This window comes from Drosophila albomicans, chromosome X, assembly GCF_009650485.2.
Source record: "Drosophila albomicans strain 15112-1751.03 chromosome X, ASM965048v2, whole genome shotgun sequence".
Lineage (NCBI taxonomy): Eukaryota > Metazoa > Arthropoda > Insecta > Diptera > Drosophilidae > Drosophila > Drosophila albomicans.
The window spans coordinates 3,674,022-3,685,928 of record NC_047627.2 but is presented as its reverse complement, the minus strand read 5'-3'; the positions used below and the strand labels follow the sequence as shown (position 1 = coordinate 3,685,928).

Here is an 11,907-nt window from a genome sequence, read left to right as displayed (position 1 = left end):
AGCGTGTGATTGCTATCGATTCTTAATCGGACTTTTCGGCGTTTTTGGTATATTCCAACTGTGTTGAAATGTACATTTTTTAAATATTGATTGATGGTTACACTCTGGCAAGTAAAACAGCTTTGGGAAATTTAATAATTTTAATTTAATTTAATAAATTTATTTTTCTTCGAAAAGAAAATATTTTATATTTTATTTATGTCGCTGCAAAAAATATATTTTCATCTCTAAATGTTTTTTCTTTACAAGAAATTTAACTGCTAAATAAAATTTCAAATTATGGTTTTGTAACAAACAAAATAACAAATAAATTTAAAGGAATAATCTATAAATAAATTTCCATGAATTTTGTTGAATATATGTTTAAATTCTGGATGCTATGAAAACGGACAATAGTCTTGTATCAAATTCTTCAAATTGTTTTGTAATATTGAATGGGCACATATGATATTTCTAATGGAACCCAAAAGTCCTTTTGTGTGTGTGACGCAAAGATCCCCTGCAAAATACCAACCGACCAAACAACCAACAATAACAATATGAGAATTCATTCATCTAACGAGCATAAAAACAGCTGGTCGCACTCAACGCTGTATTCTTATTAGACAGTCTGGTGTATCATTGTGTGTACCACAAAAAAATGTACCGAAATGTACCAAAAATGTTCGGCGTACACTTGCTTTTCCTCTCAATTATTCTCTTACTTTCATTTTATACTGTATACGTTGTATACGTGTATGTATGTAGGTCTGTACATACATACGTATGTAGGCATGAATGTATATCTCTCTCTTTTTAATCTTGCACTCCTTGTAATTGCGCTGCGCAGCAAAAGCAGCGCGCGCCACAGAGCACCGAAAAAATTCATTTTCCACATTTTTGTTAGCCACAGGCGGGCGGACACAGGCTCAGAGTGCCGAGTGCGTCGGATGTCCTCTAATCGTGCGAGTGTCCTTTGTGTCTCTTGACGTGCGTCGTCGTCGTCGTCGTCGTCGTCGAAAGTCGACAGGAGAAGCAAAAACCAAATCGTACAATTACACAAAAATTATATCACAATTTCTCTCGACTGCAAAAGAAGCGCTCCAAGAATTCCAATAGGAAAAATATATTTTAGTTGTATATCCAATTGGATCGTCTATAAAACATACATACATATAAATGTAATACATATTGCTTAACAATAATAATAAGAGCGAATATTTGTCTGTTTTTTGTATGTGATTTATTTGTTACTTACAACAATATTGTGTGCGAAAAAAATCAAAGAAAAAATTGAAACGAAAATCGGAAAAACGAAAAAATAGAAAAAGTTTGTAGCCCAATACAGAGGGCAGTATTATGGAATCGAAGCAGGTTGCAAGGTAATGAAAAATGTCTGCGAATGTGTCTGTGTGCGTGCAAGTGTGAGTGTCCATGTGAGTGTGTGATGCATGTGACAGTGCTGTATTATTGTTAGGTGCTAATATACACACACACACACACACACACACACACACAAACAAAAATAAAAGTACATATTTTATGCTTCTATGCCGTTTTTGCAATTTCAATCGTCTTTCATAAATAACACGATATCTATGGGTGTTGTGTATGTATGTAGCTTTGTTGCGCCGCCTTTCTGTCATATATGTTGACATACATACATATGTATGTATGTATACGCAAATAGTGTATGTCGATGTATGTATGTATGTACATAAATGCGCATATGTTTTTATGAACGAACATTGTTCAAGTTATTTATCTTAACTAAACGTATCTGTGAATATGCATATGTACATACATACTTATATGTATGTATCTATATTATGTGGTTCATTCTGCACACACACACACATGCAAATGTATGTGTATACACATATATATTTACATGCATATGGTCACACACACACAGGCAAATGTATGTGCATGTTTATTTACATTAAGCGCACAAAGCATTCTTTGCTTTTTCAAGTTCATATTGTTATTGTAATTAATTGTTGTTCATTTGTAACGACAAGGTCGTCATTCAATACTTCAAGCCTACGTACATTTGTATATTGACTTCTCTATGCTCTTAAGGATGTCTGTATGTATTTCAAATATACATATCTATATACATATTATGTGAATTATATGTGCAAAACAATATGTGAGCCTGGATTCCCAAGCTATGTGCATTTACATAAGTTCAGCTGTAATTTTTTTTTTTTGTGATGCATACGTAAAAATGTATGTTTACACTATCGTAAACATTTGTGCAGTTGTTGTGCATACATACGTATGCATGTTTGTATGTACATACATATACATAGAAAAATAATGAATAGGATGAGAAATACAAAAACGGTCTGTCGAGAGTACTCGACAACGATTTACCAGCTTCGAGATGCCCTAAACACGCACGTATTATCCCTCATTAGTATGTGTGTGTGTGTGTGTGTGTGTGTGTGCATTAATACGTATACGTATGTATACATACCTCCATGCCTATGTTTGTGTGTGTGCATACATCTATAAGCGAATAGATACGACGAGGGTACAAGGTCGTTCCAAGCTACGCAGCTGTCGGCGATACTGCTCCACACATCGGTACTTATAGCATTTTGTACCATTTGTACCATTTGTAGATCACCTTCTGTTCCAAGCGGTACAATTTGTGTTTCTAAATTATGTAATTTAACTCGGTTTGTTTATTATGTGAGATGCATTATTATGATTTCACGGATATGAAAGTGAATCATTATTTGGTTTTTATGTTTGCACTTTATTTTTATTTTTATTTTTATTAAAGAGTTGCATCGGATTTATATTGAGAGATTATACATTTTAGTCAAGTCAAGTTTGGAGTAGAATTTATCCGAAGATTAAAAAAAGAAACTGCTTCTTTCTAGGTAGTGTTTATTTCCGGTGAACACATTCAAAACTATATTATACATAATATTTAAGTACAGTTTCGGATCGGATGTTAATCGGAAGAGCATTTATTAGGATCTTATAAACGAAAGAGTTATTGTTTTCATACTCTTATCAATCGACTGCCGCTAACTTCTATACAGATCTGCTGAGATCAGGTTCATAATATATGCATATTATGATATTCAGATATTGATGCTCCTTCCTTATGATTAGTTTGACTAAAGATCAGACAATCATCTTTTGATGAGCTAAATTTCAATCATTTGAATTTAATGAATGGATCACAATCAACCGAATCAAAAAAATTGAAGGATGATCAAATAGCTTCAGATAAGCAAAGATTCTCTTCTTGCATATAAGACCTCCATAATTAACACTATGTAGTGTTTCTTAGGCATTAAAAAACAATAGTCCAATCCGCAATTATTATTCAAATTTCCACAATTCATGAACCTTTGTGATAGATTTCAATATCATTAATAAAAATCAGTAGATCTTCCTATGTAAGTCTGTTTATGTCCTTATTGTGATTCAATAGTTATTTGACTTACTTGTGTTTATTTGCAGTGGTATACCCGAAACATTCCGAACTCCAATCACATTTATGATCACTCAAGGTCCTCTCAATTCCCTATATGGATAACGCAATATTTTGTTAATTATAAGGATTCTACGCTTGTCGTAGAACAATTCTAGAAAATCATCAACAATGAAACTATGTAAGTATAATAATAATATATCATTAAGTTTTAACAAATCAGTAACAGTGCCGGAATATCGTTGATAAGTTAATAGTGATAAAGCAGTAAGAATTTTCAAACAAATTTAAAAAAAAAAAAACACAATTATTACAAAAATGTTTCAAAAAACCTTTAATGTGATCCGTTGATAAAGTTAAAAATGAGATGACGAGATACTTTTTATAGTAAGAAAATTAAAATCTATAAGCTATATCTTCAGTTATTAGAACAGTTTTTCAGTATTATTGAAAAATACAGTACAATGTGTAATGTACCGTTTAATACATTTGTGTCAAGCTAGAAAGCTTTATGGTACATTGCAAATGGTACATCCCCAAGAACGGTACATTTTTTGATAACCTATGTAAGATCTTCAACTTGGTAGCCTAATGGATTGGTTCAATTTGATTAAAATCATGGTTCAATGCAATGGTAATCAGTGCAAATAGGCTGAAATGAAAGATTTTTGTAGCAGACAGATTCGATTTACAATAATTACACAAAAAAACAATAGAAAACTTTTCTAATAAAGCTGATTTATTTCAAATGTATCTTCTGCAATTTACAGCAAACATTTTTACATACTACAACACCTTGGAATTCGGGTAACGGCAACAGGAAGTCTTCAAATATTGTAAACATATTAAGTATTCAAAACCAATTTAAACATATTGCTGAAACCGACAAGAAAATAGCCCAAAGATACGTTGCAGTCATTTAAGCAATTCGAATACGTAAAAATCAAGATCCCAAGAGAAAATCAAAAATACCCTGCGAAAAAAGAAGCAACAAGAACAACGGGGGTGCTGAACCGTCTGAATAACGGCGGTTTATCCATTATCCGAAAAGAGGGCCATGGAACCGCCTGGCTTGCCCGGCTTGCCGCCATCTAGAGATCGACAGTTAGTTCTGTGCAATGAGTCAACATCGCCACACATTGTCGTCACAACTTCCTCAACTATATCGAAAGAGCCACAGATTCAAAATCCGCAGCAACATGTGAAGCCAACTTCATTGAGTTTGCAGCCGCTGGTTGCGTTGCCACAGGGACAAGGACAGACGCAAGAGTTGCCCGCACACACACAAGCAAACAACAATCGAATAACGTCCACAACAACAACTACAACAACAGCAGCAGCAGCAGCAGCAATTGGCAGCGGCAACAGCAGTAGTAGTAATATTCATTGTGCCAGCAGCATTCCCGATTTGGCATCCACGGCAACTGCCATATCTGCCACGACTCAGGCGGCAACTGCATTCAGTGGCAGTGCAGTAGGTCATCACCATCCACATCAGCATCAGCACCCACATCAGCATCCACATCCGCATCCGCATCCACATCCGCATCCACATCCGCATCATCAGCAACATCAGCCAGCGGGCTCAACAACAGCGGCTTCTCATCAACACCATGGCTCGACCTGTGGCTCTGGCTCAATCGGCAGCAATTCGCCGTTTTGTGCAACCCAACTACCGCAGCCCCAAACAATTGAGAAGCTCTCCCGTCCGATGTCGTTCGACAAGGTGAGTGTACCTTTATGTAGATATATATACCTTTTATAGAAAACATTAAAATATCAAGACTGTTGATGATCGTGAAGTTTAATCAAGTTGACGTCACAAGTGAACATTCAATGAGTGAGCTTAAGTAACAATATAAGTAATATTTATCTATTCAACTTCACTGAAACCTTAAACTTTACATATACTCTGTATTGTTCCGATTTTTATACCCGCTAACTATATCATAGAGTGGTATTATACCTATGTGCCTGCAGGAAATGTATGTAACAGGCAAAATAAGTTATCTCCGATCCTATAAAATATATATATATTTGATCAGCGTCAACAGCCAAGAAGATATAGCCATGTCCATCCGTCTGACTGTCCTTCAGTCGTCCGTATGAACAACTATGTTAGATCTCAGAGACTATAAGAGACAGAGATATAATTTTTGTAAGCACCACTTGTGATGTTCAAGAAATAGATGCGTCATTTTAAAGCTAGAGCCGATTTTTGGTACATATAATAACAACTACAGTAAAAATCAGATAAAAATTGTATATGTTATTTTAGAAATAGTTTTGTATGGGAAGAAACTCCTGCTAACTACGGGACTCAGTTGCTTTGGCTGACAACGTGGCATATTTTGTACTCTAACGTATATTTTTAATGTTGTACTATATCAATATACAAAACATAGCCATTGGAATGTTTTAGTAGTTTTGCGGTATATGAAATTGGGAATATTTTCTGAATAATACCGCACTGTTGCACACTTGAATGTAGATTCCTTACTTGCTTTTTAGTTTGGCTTGATAATATTCAGACAAAGCAATATAAGCTACTATTGCTGGAAAAGAAACTCCGAAAACAAGATATAAATACAAAGAAAAATATATTGAAAACTAGATGAAAATACGTGTACTTTGAGCAATCGTTAATTAAAAAAAAAACTTTAAAATTTCAAATCGATCGATGCGTTCTTTTATTTGTTCAAATCCGAATAATTGATCGTAAGTTTGTTTTTCGATTTGTGATGATTAACAAAACATGTTCCTTGAATACATTTACTTATATTACATTATCAGCAATATTGATCAGAACTACTCACTTCAATCCCACACTCAAATAAATATATTTTAGCTCAAAAATATACATTTAAGCATATATTTTACATTGAACATGATTATGGTCTTTTCAGATGGAAATGCTGGTGCGTGAGATGCAGGATCAAGAACATGGAGTTCCAGTTCGACAACAGAAGATATTCCTCACATCCATACCATATGCATTTATGGGTATGTAATACGTAGTACATATATAAAAGATTCATCAGATGTTTGGAGAATAGTACAAAATGGTTTTGATCTCTGTAGCAACAGTTTGGCGCTGAGTCTCTGAGATCAGATTCAATATTGGATTGATTGTGATTTAAAAATATTGTGATTTTAAAATATTGCAGTCAGAATCCGAGATTAACAGACTTAAAAGGATATGTGTGGGTGGAAATATGCAAATTAAAATTTTAAATTTATGTAGCATCAATATATATTTGAATATTAGACTATAATAGTTCAAAATTATATATATTTCAAAGGAACCTTTCCTAGAACCACAAAATTATGTACCATGAAACTTTTTCTCATTTCCTAAATTTCCCTTTTTGTGTATAACCAAAATGAAACGAGAAAATATTTTGTTTTTGGTATTACAGGTTACGATCTAATTGAGTGGCTCATGGATCGCCTTCAGATTGAGGAGTCGGAGGCGTTAAACATTGCTAATCAATTATGCCTTCATGGCTACTTTTTTCCTGTCAACGACTCCAAGATGCTGACCGTCAAAGACGACTCATCGCTTTACCGCTTCCAAACACCTTACTATTGGCCCTGGCAGCACAAGGCACCCGACAATGTTGAATACGCGATTTATTTGGCAAAAAGGTCACTACGCAACAAGCAGAGACACGCCCTTGAGGATTACGAGGCGGAAGCCTTGGCATCGCTGCACAAGAATCTAAAGGGCAAATGGGACTTCATTTCCATGCAGGCCGAGGAGCAGGTGCGCTTGGCCAAGGATCGCAAGAAGGGTGACAAAATCGTTGGTGATTCGCAAGAGCGTGCTTATTGGCGCGTTCACCGTCCACCACCTGGTCAATTTACGCCGCTTGAGCCGTGCCCGGTTCCATCGCGGGATCGCCAGGGTCTTAAGTCAAACAAAAAGAAGACTGTTGTTGATGATCTACAACGCGAAGTCGACTATCTGGAGAAATCGTTGAATCGCACACGCATGAAAATGTCGCAAGCATGCGAATCTCTAGTCGCGTATTCGGAAACGTTTAGCGAATACGATTTCTTTCTGCAGCCAGCTCTGCCCTCGAATCCCTGGGTCACCGAGGATATTGCATTTTGGCAATTGAACAGCACTTTTGTTGATATACCCACAGAGAAGCGTGTCAAACGCTGGGCCATTTCCATAGATGAGCTTGTCTCAGATCCAACGGGCTTGCATGAATTCACCGTGTTTCTCGAGAAGGAGTATTCGCATGAGAACATCCGATTTTGGATTGCCGTGAATTGTCTCCGCCGATCTGCGCAGTCGCAAGTAGCGCATAAGGTTAACGAGATATTCGAGTAAGTTGCTCGGTTTTTTTTGTTGTTGTTAATGGAAACATCAATTTCTAATGCAAATATCAAATTGAAATTTCACATTTACAGAGAGTTTCTCAAGCCTGGAGCTCCATGTGAAATCAACATCGATGGCAAGACAATGGAAAGCGTTTTACGCGGTCTTAAAAATCCATCTCGCTTCACATTCGATTCCGCTTCCGAGCACATCTATATGCTGCTGTTGAAAAAAGATTGCTACCCGCGATTTGTACGCTCGGAGCACTACAAACGTCTTGTAGACAGTGGCATTCAGCCGTCGCACAAAAAGCGCTTCTTTAACTTTGGCGGCGTTGGTGGCGCCAAGAAAAAGATGACTGCTGCCCTTTCCAGTCAACCGCATTTGGGGGATGCGTCCAAAGTCTCAATTATACCCACACCACCTCCAGGAAACTTGGCTCGACGTCGAGGCAGTGATCGGAGTCTCACTGGATCGGCACACGAGCTCGCTGTCATTGGGGTTGACAAGGACTCCGGCTCGAAAGTGCCACACTCCCATTCGCAAAACAATCTCTGCGAGATTCCATACAGGTAATAAAAGTGCTCATCTTTGAAATCACAATTCGTAGGGGTAAGTTTAGATCAAGTTTAAATACTCAATGGGAAATCTGCTAATAATGATAATACACATTATCAACGAAAATTTTAACTTAGCACTAACTAATAAGCATTTGCTTAAAGCTTAAATAAGATAATTTAGAGAAAGCAAAATAGAATTTGGACGATTTGAGTACGGGTTTTCAAAATCAATAAGAACATGTAAGAAAGCTACAGTCGAAGAGAAACCAAATTAATATACCTGAAAAATACTAAAATATACCGAAGGTAGTATATTGATATACTATTATAATCAAAATATACTATAGAGTATGAAATATACCAGATTGTCAATCATTTCTTGCCCTATACAAACTTTTGTCTGCCTTAAAACTAAATGAATTAATAAGATAGAAAGGGCAGAGCTCTGTATTCCTTAATCAGTAGATTGTAGATTTTAGCAGATTAAACAATCATCAATTGAACTTTAACACATTTGCTACTTTTTGACTTCACAGAGAAACACCTAACACGAAAGTCATTCAGCTGGAGGTCACCGAGGAGAATTTGCCAGCTGCAACTTGTAGTGTCTGCCCTTGGGATAATTTGTCACCAGTTCCAGTTCCGCCAGCAGCACCTGTTAAGCTGTCTGTTAGTCCATGCGAGCAGAAAACTCAAACATCCAGTTCAATGGTGACTACATCTCCATTTGATGCAGCTTCCACTTCAACTTGGCTGTCAACTTCGAAGCCAGATAAACTCAATGACAGAAGCGATCCGAAACCTTTAACTGGGTAAGCAATTGATCTCAATTATCAAGTATACTTAACACTAACGACGATTTCGACTCTTTCAGCACATTTCCGGAATTGTGCGAGTTAGGCGATCGCATACAACGTAATATAGGCATACGGCATCAAAACACCGTAGACAGTGGCGAGGCGGACAGCAAACGTTTGCTGCCCAATTTGGTCGAGCAACGACGTGCCTCCGTTTCCTTAATGCCCAGGTATAATCTTTAGCATTGTAATTGACGTATAAACTTTAGAATTGTAATTGAATCTCTGTCACAAACTGGATCGTCCGATTGATACTGACATTGTATACTTTCTGCTTCCTCGCGGATAGGTTGTTGTAACTTCTTTTTATAATTTGCAGTGTCCGATTAATTATCTTGTAATACATCTTTTGCTACCACATCACATTCGAGTACTACATCAATATTGTTGAATACTATTTTGCCATACAAATTCTATAGCCGATATTTGTACTTTTGTCCATAGCTTCAGGGAACCTGAATTCGCACGCACCAGTTGCTTGTCGTCTGCAACCTCGCCCAATGTTAATGACAGCTTCCCACCAGTAGAGGTCCGAAATCAATGTGTTTCCAGTGAAAGTCAGAGCAGCATTACAACTACAACTGCAACAGCAACTGCAACTGCAGCTACAACCACAACAACTACAAAAGATCTGCCAACTAGCAGTGGTGAAAAAGTGGAGCTTATGGGGGAACTCAACAAATTGTCAATGTCACAGCGTAGCAGCGATTTAGCTGTTTCCGAGTTGCCAGCATTGACCACACCAGTGCCAACACCAACACCAACCGCAACCGCAACACCAATAGCAACAGCAACAGCAACAACAACAGCAACAACAACACCAACACCGCCGTCTAACACCAAGTTAACCCCATCGCCCAAAATATGCACACCTTATGTACAAAGGACTCTTAAAAGTCAGGACTCAACGTCCGCAAATGCAAAAGTTGAAACAGACGATCCAACTGGAAGTGTCCTCAGCAGCATCAGCAGCAATGAGGCGGCGGACCAGAAGTTCGACTTTGACTCCCAGACTGTCATCAAAGAAGTGCAAATTGAGCTAATTGAGCCGATAATTTACAACAATAATGAACTACAGCTTGAACTTGCCGATAATAAAGTGCAGGAACAACAGGCTCAACACGCCAATAATCCGTGTCTGAGCAGCAGTAACAGTAAAGATATCCAATGCGATCCACAACAAGATAAACAATTTAAGGAACTGATTGAGATGGAAATCGCCGAATCGGATGTAACATCCGATTTGGAGGTGTTTGTACAGGAAAGTGCTGAAGGAGAGCTATCGCCCACCACCGAAGAATATCAGGAAGGAATGCATTTTGGAGATGCCAGAAAGGATATTGTTTACGACATCGGTGATACGGACAGGCATCTTGGCTATATACCACCCGCATCTACACCAGTGCCTTCAATGGCGCCACTCGCTGTCCTAGATATCGACACAGTTGATGATGAGCACTTTGACGACGATCTTGTCGTCCAAATACCAGTGCCAGTGCCAGTGGCAGTCCCAGTGACGGTCCCGCTGCCAGTTCCAGTGCCAGTGCCTGTCGCAGTCCCAGTGTCGGGAGTCTTGAGTAGCGACGAGGTCCGACGGCGTCGCAAAAAGCGCAATTTGGAAGCTGGTAAAAAGGATGAAAAGGACAAGAAGAACGAGAAGGCAAGCGGCACAGCGGAAACAGTCACGGATGTCGAGGTCGAGCACAACACTATATGTCCTTGGGAAGATGAGTACGTATATTTTGAAAGTCAGGGCTGCAATCCTTAAGCTAAAGATTCCGAATGCTGCTTTACTTCTTGGAATTACTTTAGGCCTAAATACCAATGTTTCAAAGTTTACTTCAGTAAAGCGACATAGATCCATAAACAAATCTACTTATTTATAGAAAATAATCAAAGAACTACACTTTATAGACAAGCAGTGAACTCGAATTTAATGAAAATCGGTTACACCATCGAAATAGCGTTGTATATATATATTTTCTAAAGGGACGTCTGGTTCAGGTTTTGTTTAATTCGGTTCCGAATTGGTTTGCAGCCCTGCGAAAATCTATGATTTATTCATGTACTAACTTTTCGTCTCATCCATCCACAGAAACGTTGACACAAGTGACGGAACCTTTGTAAAGACATACGCTACGCTTGGGTACTTATGAACAAAGCCGAAATTTTTAAAATTAGTGGTCAACAAGTTTCTGAAGAAGTAGCAAACAAACAAAATAATAACACTTATCCATACAAGAGTAACTTATTTATTGTACTGTGTACTAAAGCACATTTTGCATGTATTTATACAAAAAAATAATACGTACATATATAAGAATATTTATCTGTTTGTCTTTAACTCAGTGTATTTATGTATTTATATATATTTATACATACATACGTATATATATACATATATATATGGTAGATGCATAAACGCTTCACAATTTCAAACTAAACAGATACATATATAGCTAGTTGAAAGGTTTGTTTATGTCTAAAAGACCTATTAAAAAAAAAAACGAAAATATAGTAGTAAAGGCAAGTAAAATGAAATGTTATTTATCGACTTATTATACTAATTATTGTGAACAAATTTGAAATATAAAAATAAACAAAAAGTATAAGAAACAGATATCGTTCCAGTATGCTTGAATACTGAGTATATTTATTTGAATTTGAGTACAATCTTGAACAAGAATGTGAGAAATTATCCTATAGACATCTGGGATTCATCAG

At 37.1% G+C, this 11,907-nt stretch overlaps 1 protein-coding gene across 1 annotated transcript; it reads left to right on the top strand.

Annotated features, from left to right (window-relative positions):
- The first annotated feature begins 4,422 nt into the window (after window positions 1-4,422).
- On the top strand, window positions 4,423-11,733 carry LOC117572272 (uncharacterized). Its single transcript, XM_034254979.2, has 8 exons — window positions 4,423-5,162; window positions 6,343-6,439; window positions 6,856-7,774; window positions 7,859-8,338; window positions 8,863-9,138; window positions 9,201-9,353; window positions 9,628-10,914; window positions 11,279-11,733. The coding sequence occupies exons 1-8, from the start codon at window positions 4,494-4,496 to the stop codon at window positions 11,337-11,339; spliced, it is 3,942 nt and encodes a 1,313-aa protein (XP_034110870.1). The 5' UTR covers window positions 4,423-4,493; the 3' UTR covers window positions 11,340-11,733.
- Window positions 11,734-11,907: the final 174 nt, after the last annotated feature.

What these genes read in the sequence shown, in the direction of transcription:
- LOC117572272 (XM_034254979.2), top strand. Translation starts at nt 4,494, where the DNA reads ATGGAACCGCCTGGCTTGCCCGGCTTGCCGCCATCTAGAGATCGACAG. An exon ending in TCCGTTTCCTTAATGCCCAG is followed by an intron (nt 9,354 to 9,627) that starts GTATAATCTTTA and finishes TTTTGTCCATAG; the next exon opens with CTTCAGGGAACCTGAATTCG. An exon ending in ATATGTCCTTGGGAAGATGA is followed by an intron (nt 10,915 to 11,278) that starts GTACGTATATTT and finishes ATCCATCCACAG; the next exon opens with AAACGTTGACACAAGTGACG.